Source organism: Diplotaxodon limnothrissa, linkage group LG20 (genome assembly GCF_057381915.1).
Source record: "Diplotaxodon limnothrissa isolate DT_005_m linkage group LG20, D_limnothrissa_male_GT1.1, whole genome shotgun sequence".
Taxonomy (NCBI): Eukaryota; Metazoa; Chordata; class Actinopteri; order Cichliformes; family Cichlidae; genus Diplotaxodon; species Diplotaxodon limnothrissa.
In genome coordinates this window covers 5681335-5698488 of record NC_140615.1, presented here as the reverse complement: position 1 = coordinate 5698488, position 17154 = coordinate 5681335, and the positions used below count along the sequence as shown (strand labels likewise).

Sequence of the window (17154 nt, the reverse complement as noted above, 5' to 3'; positions counted from 1 at the left end):
GATTTATTTTTAGAATTAATATTTTGTTTCTAAGTGGAATTGACAATTTAGTCTGTTTCGTTTGTTCTATTTTGAAACTTAAACGCTTTAGCGGCTGCCTTTTGTGTAGTTTGCAATATTTGCCTTTATCTATCTGAAAAAGTCTCATGTTCCTTAAGTACATCTACCCTGTTGAACTTATTATGGGAAATAAATATTTAAATAAAAACAAGCTGCTGATTATTTCACATTTTACTTGTGAGCAACGGCACATTTAAATCTTACAAATATAGTTATTTGGCTTATATCGTGATAGATATCGTTATCGCCTGAAATGAAAAAAACATATCGTGATATGAAAAAATCTCATATCGCCCAGCTCTAGCGCGCGCACAGGAAACCAGCAAATGCGTAAAACTCCCATATACTACTAAAGCCTCCTTTTCCAGTCGATTTCTACAAATTCCACTGTCCAACCACTTGTGCACATTAAGCACAAAGTGCACTGACAGTTGCTCGATGAAATATGTAGAATAACACCAGACAAAATATATCTGATTAATTAAGATGTGAGTCAACGCAAACCCAGCCCAATAAGAAACACACAGCGTTTGTAAAGATGAAGTGAGACCAACTTCGCCACGGCTGAGCTTGTGCAGAAAGCAGATTTGATCACATCAAATACCACCAGCAGTATGTAGCAAGACAGCTCACGATTGTTAACACGAGCAGCGCTTGCTGATACCATCTCCTTGGCACAATTGTGGAGCTGCAGAGGCCTGAATCAAACAAAGATGAGATATGATGCGGCGTGCTTGGATCTCCTCTTATGAGAGGTGAAGGGAAGCTGTCAGGGAACACAAAACAACATCTTGCCTCCTCTGACTTGCTGGCAGAAGCCAGGAGGAGGAAGAAGAACAAGAGGAGGAGGAGGAAAGGGGAGTGTGCTTGCCTCATTTCTGCCAGTGTGCCCTGTGCGTGTCAGTCCAATATCTTAAAACAACACATGCAAGGCTTTGCTACAGCCAATTACCCAGCTCTTGGCACAGGAACTGAAAAACATCTTCGGAGAACAATAAAGAGAGCTTGGCTTGTTGCGCGTGCTGTCAGTAAGTGCTGACAGATTGTTATTTTTAATGAATATACAGCACTTGAATGGCCCATCAAGCGGTCTTTGAGCAAACATTGCTCCTTTGTTCAGAGCATTAATTTTCTATGTAACAACCAGATATCTTGCAAAGAAACTGATATCAAGCACTGTAAAAGTAAAAAGCTAAATCAGTTTATCCACTTGCCTTCTTTGTCCACTGCATCCTCTTAATGCTGCTTCAAGTGTGCACAGTCATTAGAATATAAATACAAGGCAATGCACTTGCTTGATTACAAATGTCATGTAGATGCTTGATTACACATCATTTCCTGTGCCGGCTCTTTAAAAGAAGACATTTCGCTGCTTACCAACCTCTCTCGCCAGCATAATCAAATACTGTATATGAAACCCTTGAGCAGAACGGCCTCGAACAAAACAATAAATCAGCCTAATCACCCCTCTTTGAAACACAACCCCAACCTTTCTGAATGTGAAATACACGATAGCCACATATGGACAGCTTCAAATGGCGTCAAGCACGGCAGAAACAAACCTCCAGCACTGACAATAAAGTGGCTGTGAGACAAGACTTGGAGAATCCTTCTTTATGGGGATTCACGAAGATACGACAAAGTAGAGGACAACAGCGAGATGCCGTTTGAGCACGGCATGTAAACACTGAATTGCAGCGCATGTGTATTGAAAGATCATCCAACAAAAGAGGCGTCAGAGCACAGTGAAACGGGCTTTTCCTCAGCATTGCCTGGCCTTTGCCACACATTATTTGCAGGAAGCTGCCATTACTCAAACGCGTATTAGTCATTAAAGGAAAATAGCAGGGTTATTACACTTCTCTTATCATTACTCTGCTGGCACTGCTGCTGCTGCTACTACAGCCACACAGCTAGATTAACATTCGATGGACGGGGTGTGTCATTGGATAGGTGACTCCAAGTAATTTTACCCACTGCTGCTCCTGAGATCCCACTCAAATTGAAACACTATAAAACACCCTGACCACTTAGCAGCTCTGCGAGTAACATGACAGAAAGAATCAAAAAAGGAACAGCACAAATCTTCTGCCTTCTGCTACTCTGAATTGTTCTCTTGGCCGGACCTAAAACATATTGTTTTAGAAAAACCATAAACCAAACATTAAGGTGCTTTTCAGCCAAAGCGGCGCTGAAGTAGTAATCAACATATAGCCTCTAATGGCAGACCTCTGTACCCTAGCCTAGCAAGTTTACAGGCTAAGTGGTAGTTAAAGAAAATCACAAACCACTAAGCTACTGGCAGCAGGAAAAGCCAACAAAACATCAGATGGGAATATGCAAGATGTAAGGATTAGCAAAATCCCAGTTTTTTCCCCCTTTTTCCTAAAGACATGACCAACAATAATCTTCAGTCTTTAAGTAATGCTCTATAGACACAAATCATTTCTGGCAACATAGCTGTATCTGAGATTGCTTTATTGCTAAATTCTCTGTTTATAACAAACACACAAAGTTTGTCTGACCTCTATGTTCAGTGTCACGTCACTATCAGGAGACTTGAACAAGCTGCAATGACTGGATAGATGTGGTGGCAGCAAAGTAACAAAACCTATCCAGACCAAGCTTTGTAAAACCATTAAACTTAACGTGGTGCTGGGTGTGTTTTACAGTGCATTGCTATCAGGATATCAGATCATTTATTGATGATTTCCCTATGCCCAGCCTAACACTGTGCCACTCTGACAAGTGAGGAAATTCATTTAGACTCTTTCAGTGGACTGAAAATAGCATAGCATTTACAGAGCAAACGACATTTTCACACTCCTTTGATCATTTACTATAGTGCGCTCTCTTCGTGCATTGTGAAGCCCTCAATTGTTCAGGGCTGTGTAGTCAGTGAGGTAAAAGAGTCAAGTATGAGTCACAAGCACTCAATAAAAATAAAAACACACTTTCCTGCTGGTTCTTCTCTTTTAAAGTTAGAGGTAGTAAAATGTGCATGGACTGCATAATATTTGGAAACTCTTGCCTTTCAAGGAGGAATTGTGCAACATATTTGTGGCCAAACACTACTCGTTTGTTTACTATTTTCAAACTTGCAATTGCAAACTTTGGCTTAACGCTGCAAAAAACAAAATGCCCCCTGATAAAAAACAAAAAGTATGACCTCTCCAAACACCAAGAAACCTTCACCTGATGTAGTCTCTTAAATGCTTTCAACTTTCTCAGGAGAAAGTGAAGTCTTAAACCCACTTCTGGCTGTTGTATTTGTTGACAAATATCTTCAGTGTAGATTACATCTTTCATTTTCTCACAGCAGCACGAATGTGCTCTCATCCGGTGTTTAAAACCAGGCCAGACCACACTCCTAAATAACCACGAACTGCGATCTAGATAACAACAATTGAGCACAAGTCAAAACACACAAAAGACAGCTAGTTAGCTTCGCTGGCTAACGTTTCCAAGGGCTAGTGACAATAGCTGAATGGCTAAGACTATTCCCTGGAAAAGACATAGCACACTGGGTATTTCAAAACAGGGAAAAGCAAGCTATGGGGTACTGCGATGTTATCTGTGCTGTCATACCACAAAGTGTTTAATAAATTAAAGTCGTGTTGTGTGTACTGGACGGGCTCTGTAATAACCGGTGCCAACGAGCTGTTTGTATCCAGACATTACTCTGCTCCTAGCTGGCATTCCCAATCAGTGCTAGTCACTGGCGCTAGCCGCTAATGTTAGTTCATAGTAACCAGCAACACCAACAGCAAGGGGCAACCAAGTCTATCAGCTAACTAGCTAGCTAATGCTAATAAGCAAATTAGCCAAATAGCTACCAAGCGATGATGTACGTTAACAGTCCAACGTTTACATACTCTTCCGTTAATTTGTGTCATTTCTCCCTCGTTTGCTGATGAACATCAAATGCAAAAAGACTGCTGATTGCAGCTCACAGCACTTACCTTAAAGAGCTTGATCTACAACATCTGTGATTTGTTTGATGAGAGACTGCAACAACAAACAATAGCAGCAGCAACAGCAGCAGGGGCAATTAGCCAACGTTAGTTAGCCAAGTGTCGCCACTACAGAGAGTAGTACAACAGCTGCAGTGCCACCTGTATATCGTTTGTTATATAGCTATAACCGAGAGAACCACGTTTGGTATAACGCTGTCATAAATGATGGACTTCAGAATAAAGAGAGTAATCGTTGCCGGGATGCTCAGACTAGTGTATGTGAGAGGCACTCAGCATGACAGCATCCTTCTTCATCTTGGGGTGAGAACAGTTGGGGGGTTCTCAAAGTTCAACCGGTAAAATATCGTCACCCACTGGCCAAAACTGGAAACATCCAGCGACACTGGGAGTCCTCTGGATGTCTATTCTGTAGCAACACTTGGTCCATCTTCATCCTTTAGCTCAGAAAATTAGGATAGAATTCAAATGGGGACAAATTAATTTACGGTTAAATAATTTAAGTGTTACATTATAAAGCATATTGTAAATAAAGACAGAAATGGAAGACTACAATTTGGCAGTTACTATATCAGTACAAAATGCTGACAGACCATTTATTTGCACATACTTTTTGCTTGAACTGATAAACAGCTTGATACTATGCTGCATAAGAATAAAATATAATATATATAATAATGACTTTTTTGTGTATTGTATAGATATAAACCTAGTGTAAATACACAAAATAAAATAGAATAGAATAGAAAATAGAATACAATGTTTGTCTGTCACTGTTATAGTGTTTTTAAACATCTCACTTAAGCAACAATAGTAAGGTTTCGCAATAGAATAGAATAGTACAGAATGGTCTGGATACTGGAAAATACTCTACTTTTATGTTTCGTTATTGCCAGTGAAATTGTGAAACAATAAGAAAGTATACAAAGTAGCTATATACTTTTATAGAATGGTTACATTAGATTCTGTTTTTATTCATGAAGGAAAAATGTAGAATAATAACAAAATTCAATAGCAGCAATATGGAAAAAACTATAAAACTGCTTAAGAATAGAATAGAATAGAATAAAAAGATTACTATTTTGTTGTTACAAAGGAAATTGTGAAAGAAATAAAAAAGTAACTGGAGATATTCATAGAATAGCATCAGTAGAAGACGTTCTTATTACAATTATAGAATAGAATAGAATAGCTCTTTAGACACTTTAATCATAACAGAGTAACTATATACATTTATAGAATAGGAGAAATTTTTACTAGAATTGTTTTATTATTATTAGAGTAGAGTACAGTAGAATATTAACAGTGAAACTGTGGATTACAATACAAGAGGACAAAATAGAATAGAATACCTCTTTCAACACTTAAATATACAGAAAGAGCTGTGGAATAATAACAGAGTAAATATTTGTAGTTATTGAATAGCTGCACTATAAGAAGTTTTTATTATAATAATTTTTTAGCATAGAATAGAATAGAATATTATACTGCTGCTGACACTTTAATAAGCAGTAGAGGCTATGATACAGAGTAGAGTAGAACACATCTTGTAATAATTGAATTTAGGGTAAGAACTATGGAATACAACAGAATAGAATATCTCGTTAGACCCTATAACATACAGTAAGGACTTTAGAATAATAGCAGATTAATTATATGCATTTATAGAAAAGCTGCACTAGGATATATATATTTTTTGTCATTATGTTTTAGATTGGACTGGACTAGACTAGACTAGAATAGAATAGAAAATGTGATCATATGCAACATTAATTCTAGAGTACATTAAAGGTAAAAAAAAAAAAAAAAAGAGACATATAACTCTTCAAGTGAGATGATCACAAAATTAACACAGTTTAATCCCATATAATTGCCTCCACTGGGCTGCTGTCCACTCCACACCTGCACATTATGTATTTGGAGAACTGGAATTATTTATTTAGTTTAGTTTAATTCATGTCGGGTAGAGTTAACAGTTATGCGTCCTGTGCATTTAATGCTCATTAGTTTTACTGTTAAATTCAGCTACATCTGAAGCCACAAGTTTGTTTATTTTTTCTCAGAACAAATATGAGTTTTGCTTTTAGAATATAAAACAGTTTTTTCTTTCCTAAATAAATGTGATGCTACAAAACTTTAATTTATTAGGGGTTATTGTCGTTTGAATGAAAATTACTAAGTTGATTTATTTTGAAATTGGAATTAACACGGAGCCATTTTGTTTAATTGGCTTAACACTGTTTAATTTTTCAACTTTTCATGTGCTCACGGGCCAAGACTCTACCTTTTTCAGAAAGGTGCACCGTTTCATCTGAACACTAGAGGGAGCAGGTCTAAAAGGAAAACATTGTAAAGTGATATTACAGCGTGAATTATACCCAGTCTCCCACATTTACTTTCTTAGAGGATTAACTTTGTGTGAAAAACATTTATTTAAGGTTAAGTGTGAGAATGATTAAACTTACGCAATTCTTGCCAAGTGGTTCAGCTGACAGAGTCTGCAATGTGTGACAGGTAGCGTCTTTGTATCAGTGATTTGTAATACATCTCCTTGGTGACACCTAAACAATGGAAGCAGGTTCAGAAAGGGCTCACACAAAGTAAATTGGTGTGGCACAAACCCAGCTGGCAATCCCCTGCGGTACCATACCCCTGGTGAAAAGAGTCTCATTTATCTTGGCAAGGCTCAGTAGAGAAAGAGGCTGCTTCGAGCTTCTGGATTCTTTTACCAAGGGGCCAACAAATGGCGCCCTACAGCTCTGGGCTCATATTTCGCCTTCTTGGTGGCTTTCAGATTACGCCACATAGGTAGGAGCAGTTATGGAGCACAAGCCGTTTACTGTAGATGCTCTGAATTTCTTTGAAGGAAAGTTATGAATTATTAATGAACTGTTACAGTGACCATCATTATGAGATGCAGTAAGCATAAGTGGCAACAATTTCACAACTGTTTCAGGGAGTTTTCTTGCCATTGTGCATTTAGTGTGTTAATAATTTCATAATAAAGCATTTAAGTGAAACAAAATTAAAACTTCAGAATAACTTTTCAAACTATATTATTTATTACACGTTTCTGCAGACTTGTACATCAACACAAGACCCCGTCAGATGCGATACATTGCACATACAACAGTCTTACCAATGCTTAGAGCAGAGCCTCACTAATGTTACAGTAGCTCATTTACTCAGTAGAGGACCTAATTCACTACAACTCACGAAAAGCTGAACAAAAATCTCTCACACAGTTACACAGACAAAAACACAAGGACCAACACTATTCAGGAACTAAAGCAGAGATTGAAGATGAGCTGAACTGTGACTTCACTGGGACGTGCTGTCCCCTCCCTACGCCACAGACTTAGACCTTAGATGTCAGTGGTGTTTCTCTCCATCTTCTCTTTAACAGGGTAGGCAACCTAGTGTGGCGTATACTGTATGTGTGAGGATTATATATGAGCAATGAACACACAGAGGCCCAAGGAGGAAGACCAGCTCAGATGGGGTGTCTGAAGTTCTGGCCAGCAAAACGGGCCTTGTCGCCAAGCTCCTCTTCAATCCTAAAAGACAGTGATCATGGTTGGTTAAAGTGGACTTCCATGTAACTGTAAAACAACAACGGTAATGTGCATGTTTTTAGAAGGGACTCACCTGAGGAGCTGGTTGTACTTGGCCAAACGCTCAGATCGGCAAGGTGCACCCGTCTTGATCTGGGAAGGAATAAAGACACATAAGAGCAAGTCTGTAACATGCAAGCAACTACCTGACTAAGTGTAAAGTCAGCTTTGAAACAACAAGATATAGTTTTACCTGTCCAGTGCAGAGACCAACCACAAGGTCAGCGATGAAGGTGTCCTCTGTCTCTCCAGAGCGGTGGCTGACCATCACACCCCAGCCATTGCTCTGGGCCATCTTGCAGCTAAAAGAGAAGACCCAATAAGCCAACTAATACTTTTATGTAAATGAGTGGGATTGTGTTGCAGTGCTGTGGACACTCACGCCTGCAGAGACTCTGTGACGGAGCCGATCTGGTTGACTTTAAGCAGCAGGCAGTTGCAGGCTTTGTCAGACACAGCCTTGGAGATGCGTTTGGGGTTGGTAACGGTGAGATCGTCACCCACAACCTGGATGCTGGTACTGGCTGTGAATTTGGTCCATGCCTCCCAGTCATCCTGGTCAAAAGGGTCCTCAATGGACACCACTGTTAGGATAGGAATTAATGATTCAGTCAATAAAAGGCTAATCTGACAGGGTTTTTTTAAATACAGAAACCTAAAACCTTAAATTGGTTATTCTCTTTGTTGGCCACTTGGTGGCAGCAGAAACAAGTTTGTAACTGCTCCGCTTTTGACGACAGTGTACAATGCATTTTGCAGATGCATGGCATGTATGATTCTCTGCATAGACATGCAGAGCATATCTATACATCATTCATGTGCAACAACTATGGATAGAGTTGCAACAGGGCATTATGATCTGATGAGGATTCAAATGTCATGGAGCAGTACTCACTGAATAAAACAAAACAAAACAAACAATGACAAAAAAGTATCTACTTAAAACTCACCGGGGTAATCTTTGACGAAGCTCCTGTATAGGTCAGCCAGCTTGTCGGAGGAGATGTAGCGGTTAGGGTCATCGGGAGACTTGAAGTCCAGATCATACTTGCCGCCCTTGTAGAACTCAGAAGCAGCTACATCCATGCCAATGACGATCTTATCGGAGTAGCCGGCCTTAGCGATGGCATGTTTCAGCAGCTCCAGAGCTGATAAAACAACATACAATAAAAGGGTGACTGCATTTGTCGACAATTAAATCAAAGTTTTCATTCTGAAAAATGAGTCACCACTGAAAGCTCTGCACAACTAGGACAGCTGCCATATCAGCACATTGACCTGACACTGGAGGCTCATGCTAGCAGTACTGAGTTGAGACCTTAATTTAGAAACCGTATGTCAACTTCAGCAGTGACATAAGTGGAGATACTTTCCTGGAAGCTCTAAGAATTCAATGCTTTCAAGACACACCCTTTAGGAATATTCAAGGTGTACAGTAACAACTTTTGACTCTAAATGTTTGCAAAGATAACCATTTACTCTGTGTGAAATAACTGTTATAGCTGATTACTTCTCTAACCTTCTTTGTTCTCAAGGATGTTGGGGGCGAAGCCACCCTCATCTCCTACATTGGTGGCATCCTTTCCGTACTTCTCCTTGATGACATTCTTCAGGTTGTGGTAGACCTCAGCACCAATACGCATGGCCTCCTTGAAGCTGCTAGCACCAACGGGCAGGATCATGAACTCCTGCATAGCCAGCTTGTTGCCTGCATGGGAGCCACCATTGATGACATTGAAAGCCTGAAAGGAAGCAGAGAGGACCAGCTTTTAGCCTAATGCAATCATGGATGAATACAATGACCCTTTGAATTAGATATTAATGGTCTATGAGGCCTATTGATCAATAAAGTGTAAAAGGCCTTGGATAATTGTGCTATGACGCTCACAGGAACTGGGAGAATGACTTCAGGATTGCCAGCCAGGTCAGCAATGTGGCGGTAGAGGGGAACGCCCTTCTCTGCAGCACCAGCCTTGCACACAGCCAGGGAGACGCCCAGGATGGCATTAGCACCAAACTTAGCTGCAGGATAGTAAACACAAATAATTCACAATATAATATATACTGTCAAGACATAGCTTGTGATGTTCTCCATTGTTTGTGGAGAGCATTTTTGGATTTTTGAGGTTTAGACACTGTTTAATTAAAATCTCCAAACACAATATATGCAATTCCATACTGAAAACTTTCAGGAGGTTACAAACAAATAACCATCACTGGAGCAGAAATACTGTTTAAATGGTCCTATGCACTGCCCAATATTTACCAAAAATATCTTTAAATATTTTTATTTATACATGTGTCCTCACAAAATATTGTAAAGTACACTGGTATCTTACACTTGTTTTCAGTGCCATCCATGTCCAGCATCAGCTTGTCGATCTTCTCCTGCTCCAGAACGTTCACATTCTGGATTAAACACAACATGACAGGTTTAATTGGACTGGGTGGGGAAAGAGGCTGAACTTAAACTGGTTTATTTCTAAATCAATAGTTCATTAGATCACACTACAAAGATGTTAGAGTAATCAAACCATGTCAGTTATTTTACTGAAGTTCTGCTAGTATAGACGGGTTTATAGATGCTTTGGGTATATCATGAGGTTAATGTAGAATTCAGTCACAACAAACTGTTCAGTGCATACAGTTATGCATTTCCCAGTTACTGCTACCAATAACACACTTTTGTGTTTTCATTTACTGCTGCATTTCTAACTTCTTAACACAATTCATTTGACACTAGAACACAGTTATATTAGTCAAACAATAAATGGTCCTACCTTGCTAACCAGTGCAGGTGCAATAGTTTTATTGATATGGTCAACTGCTTTTGAGACACCTGCAAGGAACAAGCAGACCATGACTGACTCAGACAGAAGAAGACCATGCAGAGTAGGCGAGACAGATGACCACAGAGCATCCAATTGTATGAGACAGTGTGTGAGTGAGCAATTAGTGGTAAAATGTAATTTACCCAGTGATTATTTTGCTCTTTTATTTTTTTCCCTTTATTCTTAGATCTGTGATCATCTGCTTGTGCCCGACGAGGTTAGTTTCCAAAAGCCAAACTCATTTTTCATGCTGCTGTGCACGGCAATATGTAAAGAGTCACTCCGTTACTCCACACTTTATTTACCTGGTTACATAATGCAGGGGCCAAAAAATCATTTATATATTTAACTGCTCTTTTGACTCCTAACAGGAGGGAGAGAGATGTAGGAATCAGAAATGAAGTAGTAAAAGATGAGGAGCGAGAGAGCAGAATGTAAAGTGGAAATGGCACAAAAGATTGTAAAATAAATAGAGATGTCTTACCTTTGCCCATGTAGCGTGTTTTATCATTGTCACGGAGCTCCAGAGCCTCATAGATGCCTGTGGAGGCACCGCTGGGAACTGCAGCCCTGAAGAGACCTTGGAGACACAGAGGACATTTCACATTTGTTACTTTTAAGTGCTATTTCACGTCACAGATATTCAACAAAGGATTGCCTGGACTTTGACATATGTTGAAATCTGATTTCACCATTATACCATACTTCCTGACTTTGGGTTTGTGCTTTCTACATGCTGTCTTCACAAAGAGGAACATGTTTGTTAGGACAACAAGTGCAGAGGAGGGGCTACTTGGTACACAAGGGACAGCAGTGAGTATCAGCTAAAGGCGTCTCCTGCTCCAAAATGAAATAAACCATGTTGGGAGGAAGTTGTAACGGCTGTGCTGCAAAATCTGTGATGTAACAGGCAAAGCCAGATGGCCAACTGAGCATGTGCAGTGCATCTGTGGGATGATAGCAAGCCACACCCATATATAAGAGGATAGCCATTTCAGATTCACCCAAGTGATTGGAAATTGGAGCAGAGCAAAAAAAAATCTATTCAGCTTGCTCAGTGAAGCGGCAATGATGGTGTGAGTCTGAGGGGATTTAGGGCTTAGCACAAGAGGACACAGCCACTGTCAAGGCAGTGAGTTCAAGCTTAACGAATCATCTGCATCAAGACATCACCTGGATGCTTTTGGGGAATGCTGCCAAATATCCAGGTCACATTATTAACAGCTTTCTGGCTGAACACAATAAAAAGGAGAGCCGTAGAGAAAAGCAATGAATCAGCAAATCTTCAAGTACCTACAGTAAAAGTGAATTCCTTTTTTTTTGTGCCAACAGCCCATCACACAGATGGCATGATGGGCAACAAGCATAGTGGGTTATCTAATATGACTGTGAAGCTGGTTACATAACAGTGCAAAAACACATCTCGGTTACTATGACCGACATACTCTGGGTGCAGCACGCTCGCTTTGGTCTGTGCAGTTAATGATGTCAAAACAAGTCTGGTGGACTTAAAAGGGCCCAAGAAGAATAAGGGTGCTATTTACAGTAAACTGGAGCACGTAGCAACCATCCAAAACTAATGAAGAGACAGAAGGGCAGCAGAAGAGGGCAGACAATCTATTCAAACCAGTGCATTCAAGGCAGCGTAGCCGGCTTCACACATTTCCGTGTCAATGACCATTCAGGTTGCTTCGTTAAAATTCTCAGGACATTTCACTGGGTTGAGCTGTTCCTTTATTTGAGCTCTTATAACAGAATAGCTTGCCAAAAAAACTTCAAACCCTTGCCAGGCCCTTTAGTTAGTTAAAATAAAATTGATCTCAACCTCCAGCATACGTGTGGAACAGTGCAGCGTTTGGATGCTTTATGGTCAACAGCTTAATTATCTTAACTGGTACACAATAAGGAGAGGGACGTGAACTGTAGATTTAATTTCCCTGACACCTGTACTTTACATAAAATGAAGATTCAACTCAACTCGCTGGTTTGCCAGAAGCACCTACTGTATGAGCTACAACTGCTTCCAAACAGGAACCATTACAGTAACAGAGCGCTGCAGAGGCAGTGTGACTTTACAGGAGCTATTTTCACACATCCATCATCTGATCTGATCCAGCGAGGGCCACTCTGAAGACGGCAACAGTGTAGGTTACCAAGTTGCTGGTCTGACTGCCTAAATACACATGTTAGCAGACAATAATTTCATGTGCAGGTTATACACGATTTCAATTTACCTGTTAAACACATGCATTTGAAAGTGGGTTTATGAGTCCCCCTTTTACGTCACCAGACTTCCTGAAAGGATTACTCATAAAATGTGGTCCATCAAGAGGCTACAAAGCCGGCCTAGACTGTGAGGCCCCCTCCACCATGCTTTAAAGCTGGAATAAGGATTTTGTATTGGGTGTTCATCGTTCTTTAACTCCTAACGTGATATTTTTGCCCAAAAGTTCAACTGCTGTCTTATGTGCCAACAGAACATTGTGCCAGAAGGGTTGTGAAACATGTAGGTATGCTTTTGCAATCGTCAGATGTGGTTTTTAGCAGGTTGTAGAGATTTTGTACATCTTTATTCATAAGGTGGGGGCACCACTACAAGCCCCACTCAGTCTCCTTTCCTTACTTGGAACAGTTGTTAGGAAAACGTTTTGCTTACTTTTTCCAGCATAGCCTATGAGTCAGTACTCATACTATAATATAGACATGACAAGTGCAGCTGTTTGCATGTGGTTCACAGCCAAAGGCTTCACAATGTCTTGCATTTAACTGTAGATGCACGTTAGGTTGTGAGCCGTGCCACCACTGACTAGAAGATCAGGTTTTACAAGCTGCAAGGTATAAAAGAACCTTTCTCTTCTTAAGCCTTTAATTCATATAAAACGAGTCCAAGAAAGCATGTAGTTTATCCATACAGTACCTTTCTTAGTGTAAAGATCAACTTCCACAGTGGGGTTGCCACGGGAGTCAAAAATCTCACGAGCGTGGATCTTCAGGATAGACATGATTCTGGATCTGCAGAAGAAACAAATGTAAGAGGGATTAGTGTAGGACTCCTTCACAGGTCAAGCAGACGGGCCCCTTTAGAGCTTCTACTTACGAATTAAAGCGTTGAGTAGAGAGGTGGCAATAAACTTGGGATACACGGCGACACACTCACAATAACAAGTAAATAATCTGAAGATGGATTTCAGAGAAAACAGCAATAAATCTTCTCGATGGTTCTCTAATTAAGTATATGGCTGTGCAGACCACCTAAACTGATGTGTACTGGCTGCGAGGGCAGAGGTAATAGCAGACAGGCGTGGCTACTGCAGTGAGGAAAATCTGTATGGGTTCCTTTAGTTTACTTATTACATCAGACTATAAAACAGCATTGCAAAATGTTTGCAAAAAAAAAAAAAATCCCTGTACGTGACAATAAGAGAGTGACCTAGCAGAAAACCTATTTGACTTCTTTTTGTTTCTTTTGCTTTCACTGCAATGATATTACAGGCACGAGATGTGGTCTAATCTCATGGAGCCTTTCATTATCTCGTGAAATTTCAGGAGCAGAGGTCAGAGAAGGTTTTAAGAGAGACTGTTTGCCCATGATGCCTGCAGCACTATTGATTTACATTGGTTTTATCCAACGTGGCCCAATTCCAATTATTGCCTTGCACATCTGCACATACTGAGTGCCTGAATGAACTCCCGAGTTCAGCCTGGAAAGCTGTGTCAGAGTGCAGAAACAATGGAAAATCCTCTGTCCCCAGAGATCTGTGTGGAAATTTACCAGAGGTGACAGTGATGAAGCACAATTGCATGCGCCTACAAAAAATCTTTAGGTACATAAAATCATTTATATAACTTCTGGGGACCTTTTGACTAACCAAATTAAAGATTTATGCCATTTTAAATAGGCATGTCGCTGGTAAGATTTCCTGTGTTTTACCAGCATGTTAGTTTTTTTTTTCTTCAAAGGTTAATATTTCTCGAGTTACACAAAATGCTATCAACTGGATAATCCATCAATTATCATCCATCCTCATGCAGGCTAAATACCCTTTGGGTTCTTGACAGCTAGTCATATAGAAAGTATATTTGATATGACTTCATACATTTTAGCCTTCTTGGAGCAAATAACTAATCATCATATTTGTAGCTACCAAAAATTCTGCAATATAATAAGCAGTGGATGCCACGTGAATAGCTAATATTTGGTAATCTTGCTGTTTTTGGTGCACGGTCATTGCAAACTCCGGGAGCGAACATGTAAGCTGAGAGTATAATGGCACCTGGAGAAAAATGAATAATTAAGGATTGAAACTTGATGTGTGTTGCAAGCCTCCTACATATACACTAGTCTGAAACCTGAAAAAAACTTTTAAAGCTGCATCAGTAATCTTATAACCTACCGAGTGAGTGATTCATAAAAATACTACGAGGCTACAGAAATGACTCAAATTGACTTGAAGGGGAAAAATGAGACATTAAAGGTCGTGTAATCCTGCTACACACGGTAATTTTCCTTTACTCGGTGGACACACCTCCAGTCTGATGCAAGCAACTGGTAACTTACCCACAGCCTCAGCCAGCGTAGAATGCTTGAAGTGGCGCACGTTTGAGGTTATCAGGCAAAAACAGCCCTAAAAGTGATTCTTTAATAACAAACAGCAAACACAGGCTGCAGGAAGCTGGGCTTGCAACATGACGCCCTGTTCCTCCACACACTGCAGCTCTAAATGGACAGACATCTCGCCAGCTGACGGCAGTGGTTTAAAAATAGACAGTGGGCTACAAACTGCTCCAGCCTGTGAGCCACCGACCCATCAATGGGGTTTAATGAGTGGGCGTATAAATGAGAAATAAGCGCCCGAAGTGTAAGCTAACACAAGGACAAGACTTCGAGGATATCAAGGATGAAGAGCACTCTTTAGACTATGATATGAAAACTAAAAAACTTTATATTAATAAACGCTGTCATTAGAATAGGCCCTTTAAATCACGAACATCATCATAATGACTTAAAAGTATGAATAAAAAGCCAAAAGAGATTGAAATAAGTTACCTTTCCGGCCTAACTGTGTGCAAAGACGAAGCTGTCTCTCTCTGGTGCGGGCAGGCAGAGAAGGCGCTCGTGACGCTTCGGGTTGGATGATAAGCGAATGGAATCAGGAAGAAACTGAGAAACGGCCCAACGCCATTGGCTGGAGCTCACTCACGAGTGCAGACGGTTGCGAGAGGCGACGCACGTTCACCACCGTCAGGAGGCAGACCTTGAAAATGAAGAGGATGCGGATTTGTTTTAAAACCTCAGCATCACCTTAATAAAATCAGCATGTAGACAGTCAACGATAAAGTGTGCGTTTCTAATAGAGATGTCTATTGGGAAATTTATTTTTTATTTTTTATTTTTATTTTTTTGCGAGAATGAAAGAGTCGGTTGCAATGCGGAAAGATGACGCAGAGATGAGTACGTGCAGAAAAGCAGGCAGGGATCTCCGGTGGGGTGTTTCGCTGCTGGACACGTCACTTACGGTCACATTTCCTGGCAACGACTTTTCCCCCACAAGGATTTCATAAATGAATGGCAAATTTGGGGCGCATGCATTTTACACAAGACCCAGTCCACAGTGAGCCATCGTGCGGGTTACAGAGACTGCAGCAGGCACCTCAGAATAGAAATGGTAATTCACCATCAGGGCTGAAAGTCTTCTTACTTAACTATATAGAATTTTTTGAAGATTTTATTAGTCCTGGCACTGAGTTAGAAGGTGTAAACTTGGATATCCACAGTATACATTTAAAAGATTGGCTGCACTAGTTATCAATATCAAGACTGCAGTAATGAATCACGGCATGAATGAGTGAGTACCGGGTTTCCCCCACACGTCTGTGCTGTGACTCCTCGTCATTTCACGACGTGGGTTCATGCAGCTGCGCAGTGGAGGGAATGCAGCACCCATGACAGATCAGAGCGTGATGGTGAGAGCCTGCTGCAGTGACCTTGAGACGGTCAGTGTGGCACTCATGTGCAAGTGCGCCATCTGCTGCTCAGATACTGAACAGCAGATATTTTCAGTTGTGAATGACATTTATTTACGTTAGATGGAAGGAAATTGTATCCAAGAAGACTTCAAATTCTAAAATAAAAAAAGTCTTAAGCCAGCCTTTATTTAAAAAAACAAAACAAGAAAACATTTTACTTCCAAGCAGCCAGTAATTTTTTAAAAGAAATCTTGAGCAGTAGTTTTCCAGTCTTTCAGAAGGCATTTACATTTTTTCCTTTGGACATTGGCTGCTTTTTTAAATTCATTTTCAGACCCACTCTTGCACCTTATCATTTCAGATTAGTATTTTTTGTTTGTTTGCTAAGTCAATTAACACTAACCCATCATTCAAGCATAAAAAGGTACCTAAACCATGCTGTTCACCTAACTTATCCAGTACTGTGTTTATATAACACACGTGGAGATACAGAAATTCTTTTATTGCTGCCATATAACCTGCATCAATATAATTGCATTAATAACATTCTTTACAGCATTATTCCATTTAATAATATTTCTCACAGTATTGATATTGCATTAAAGTTGTTTATTGAAGATGTTCATTTAAGGATCCTTCCATTATGTTAACTTTTATTACAGGTACGGCCAGAAGTATTTCATACACATTGCATAGTATTTGTGCTCA

At 40.1% G+C, this 17154-nt stretch overlaps 2 protein-coding genes across 4 annotated transcripts in view; both read right to left on the bottom strand.

The window, feature by feature from the left end:
- Nucleotides 1-4323, bottom strand: part of rerea (arginine-glutamic acid dipeptide (RE) repeats a) — a 130476-nt gene extending 126153 nt beyond the window's left edge. The window contains exon 1 of the mRNA XM_085345471.1: nt 4023-4323. The gene's annotated coding sequence lies outside the window, so the exon portion shown is untranslated. The remainder of the gene's footprint in view (nt 1-4022) is intronic.
- A 2770-nt stretch (nt 4324-7093) lies between these two features.
- On the bottom strand, nt 7094-15590 carry eno1a (enolase 1a, (alpha)). Of its 3 annotated transcripts, none has more exons than XM_085345470.1 (12): nt 15527-15590; nt 13397-13491; nt 10964-11059; nt 10429-10487; nt 9988-10057; nt 9537-9670; nt 9168-9390; nt 8599-8796; nt 8031-8232; nt 7842-7950; nt 7683-7741; nt 7094-7591 (listed from the first exon to the last, which is right to left on the bottom strand). In XM_085345470.1, exons 2-12 carry the CDS (start codon nt 13479-13481, stop codon nt 7528-7530), a joined length of 1299 nt encoding a protein of 432 aa, XP_085201596.1. In that variant the 5' UTR covers nt 13482-13491; nt 15527-15590; the 3' UTR covers nt 7094-7527. The 3 variants fall into 3 exon arrangements, with proteins under 3 accessions (XP_085201596.1, XP_085201594.1, XP_085201595.1); XM_085345468.1 differs by lacking the exon at nt 10429-10487 and adding an exon at nt 10785-10843 and having other exon boundaries at nt 15527-15580; XM_085345469.1 differs by lacking the exon at nt 15527-15590 and adding an exon at nt 15038-15184.
- Nucleotides 15591-17154: the final 1564 nt, after the last annotated feature.